This window comes from Myotis brandtii, unplaced genomic scaffold (assembly GCF_000412655.1).
Source record: "Myotis brandtii unplaced genomic scaffold, ASM41265v1 scaffold729, whole genome shotgun sequence".
Classification (NCBI taxonomy): Eukaryota; Metazoa; Chordata; class Mammalia; order Chiroptera; family Vespertilionidae; genus Myotis; species Myotis brandtii.
In genome coordinates, this window is record NW_005370880.1 from 301,117 (window position 1) to 303,841 (window position 2,725).

The following is a 2,725-nucleotide window of genomic DNA, read 5'->3' on the forward strand; positions in this document are numbered from 1 at the left end:
GAGGGGAGAAAGAGGAGAGGTTCTAGCCAGACAAAAGACTCTGTGGGTCAGCAACCCTCACCCTGCTCCCTGGGACCAGAGCCACCGTCCACACCCACAAACTCACATTCTCCAGCTGTTTGAAGCCACTTTCCAGCTGCTGCTGGGCCCGGCGTCCTTCTTGGAAGTGCTGTGGGAAGAAGAGGGACAGGCTCACCCGGGTCATGGCAGGGCCCTCAGGAAGACCCAGGGAGGAGGCCACTCACCATCTTTCTCTCCTGCTTCATCTCTTGCGAGTATTTGGCCAGCTCAAGACACACGTGGACGCTGAGGTTCTCAGCCACCAGCTCCCGCTGGCCCGCAAAGTCATTTACTTCCTGGAGAATCTGCACAAAGGACTGCTGCTGGCTGAACCTCCGGGGAGAGAGGGGGCAGCGAGCCAGAGGTCAGACCCCTGGACCCAACTCCACATGAGAAAGGGGAAGACCCGAGACATTCACTCCTGAAGCAGTGACAAAATCTGGCCCATGTCCCCTACCCCTACCCCTTGCTTGAGTGAGATGCATTTCGGGACTCGGAATATTTTGGGTTTTAGAAAGGAGATACAATGCTTGTACCATCTTTTGTCTATCATCCCAGTGGGGTCAAGGACAACATCCTGTAACCAAACACTAGAAGTATTTTTGCAGAAAGAAGTATTAATAGTCATACTAAGTGGGATAAAAACCAAGCCCATAATGAACCCGATCCACATCAAGTGAGTTCAGATCAGAGGTGGCCTCCAAATAAGTTACCAGAAAAACTTTTTGATTTCTCAAACCTTTTGGGTTCTGAACAAGAGACCCCTATGGGCTGGATACTGTTTTAACACATTCCTTCAGTTAGTCTTCATGTGAGCCCCCCACAAGGTCATGGTCATCATGCCCATTTCACAGATGAAGAAAACCGAGGCACAAAACTTAAGTCACTTGCTCAGAGTCACTCACTTACTAACTGCTGGAGCCTCCCCCATTTAATAGGTAGAGGAAAATGGAAGCAGAGAATTTGAGTCAACTGCCCAAAGCAGTTTGGCTAGAAAGTAGTGGATTTAGGATTGCAATCCTAAAAAACTGGTTTTAGAGAGAGAGACGGGAATCGAACCCTCCCCTTTTTGGGTCACAGTGGCCAGGGCCTATACCCTTAACTCTAGGTGGAAATATAGATAACAAGTGAGGGACCTGATTGAGTGACTCAGATATGGGAGAGAAAGCCAGACAAAAGCCCCCTGGCTCCCCGCTCCGCCCCCACTGCCCCCAATCTAGCCCCACACCCTCTCTCCGTCCTTACTTGGCCTCAGGGTCATCTTTGGCAGGTCTCTTGGGCAGATACTTTTTCACCAGGTTCCTAGGGGGAGAGAGGCAGGAAGGCTGAGCCCGCAGCCCCCCAACTGCACCCTCGCCCCAGGGCCTGTCCACCCTAGGGTCTCACCGCAGCTGCTTCGCGTAAGCCTGCTCCACCTCTGTCCGCTCTTTCACGAACTTCACATATCTGTCCAACAGGTCCAGCCCCCACTGCGTGTGCCGCTCTATCACCTCAAATTGATCCTGATGGGAGGATGGGAGGGTGGGGGAGGACCGGGTCAAGACCCCGCAGCCAGATACCAGGGAGCCTCAAGGCTCTGAGCTCCCTCCGAGAAGGAGTGGCTTCCCGGACCCGCCCCGGCTCGACTCCGCTGGAGGTGCGGGGGGAGGCAGGAAACCAGCGGGAACCCCCTCCCCTTCCCGGGAAGGGCCAGGGAACAGGGGCGGGGCCCCAGCCGGACGACGACAGGGTCTCCGTCTCCGGACAGCCAAGAGGGGTGTGGAATGGGGTAGGGCCACTCCCCTTGCTCCGACTGCCCTAATCCCCCCGGATTCCGGAAAATCCGGCAGGCCCGGCGTGAGTCAGGCCTAGAGGGGCCGGGTTCCCTGCATCTTGGGGGTGAGGAGGGGCAGAATGGCCAAAGGGCAGGCACCCCGATGTACTCCGTTTCCCCCACGAATTCCAGTGCACCTCCAAAAGAAATCCCAGAGTTGAGGAGGGGGCAATGTAGTTACCTCGCTGCACCCGGGAACCCAGAGATGCCACCGCCTCCAGAAGGAGGAGGGGTCGGAGGTCCCGGCTAGAATTAGGAGGGAATTCCTGGGGCTTCCAGAACTGAGGTTAGAGGCTGACTGGAGAGGGCCCCTCCCTGTGCCTGGAACAGAGGCGGCCAAGCCTCGCAGCCCCTTCCCCCACTAGAGCGTCCCTAGCCCCTAGGTGTTGATTGGAGGTGACGCAAAGGGCAGTCAGGACGTCTAAGTCCCACGTGGGATTGAAAGTGGCCAGAGGGTCCCCTCCCCCTCACCAGGCGGACAGGCGGGCGGCGGGCAGGAACCCAGGGGCCGTAAGATAAGCCGCCCGCCCAGCCAGGGTGCTCAAAATAGGTGACCTCGCTCGGCCGCCCCGGCCTGGTCCCAGGATTTCGTCCTCCTCCCCACTCTGAACCCGGTGCCTCAGTTTCCCTACGCCGCACCTGCAAGGCCGCCCCTTGCCCCCGAGCTTCCTGAGGCGTCCCGGGAAACTCCGAGAGAGGGCGGAGCGGGGACTACAGGGATCGGTGGAAGGGAAAGCGTGGAGCTTCGGCTAAGGAACTGCAGGGGCGAAGGGGAGCGTCTGGACCCCAGGAAGGTAAGAACTCGGAGTCAGGCCGATGGGACTCACCCACAGCTCGGTGCCCCAATCCATG

At 57.9% G+C, this 2,725-nt stretch overlaps 1 protein-coding gene across 3 annotated transcripts in view; it reads right to left on the minus strand.

The window, feature by feature from the left end:
• Positions 1-2,725, minus strand: part of TRIP10 (thyroid hormone receptor interactor 10) — a 19,671-nt gene extending 16,946 nt beyond the window's left edge. For 2 of the 3 annotated variants that reach the window (XM_005882597.2, XM_005882595.2), the window contains exons 1-5: positions 2,701-2,725; positions 1,447-1,562; positions 1,306-1,362; positions 246-393; positions 107-169 (exon numbers count right to left, since the gene is read on the minus strand). In XM_005882597.2, the coding sequence (XP_005882659.1) occupies positions 107-169; positions 246-393; positions 1,306-1,362; positions 1,447-1,562; positions 2,701-2,724 (408 nt within the window). In that variant the 5' untranslated portion in view covers position 2,725. The remainder of the gene's footprint in view (positions 1-106; positions 170-245; positions 394-1,305; positions 1,363-1,446; positions 1,563-2,700) is intronic. The other variant, XM_005882596.2, reaches the window with a different exon arrangement.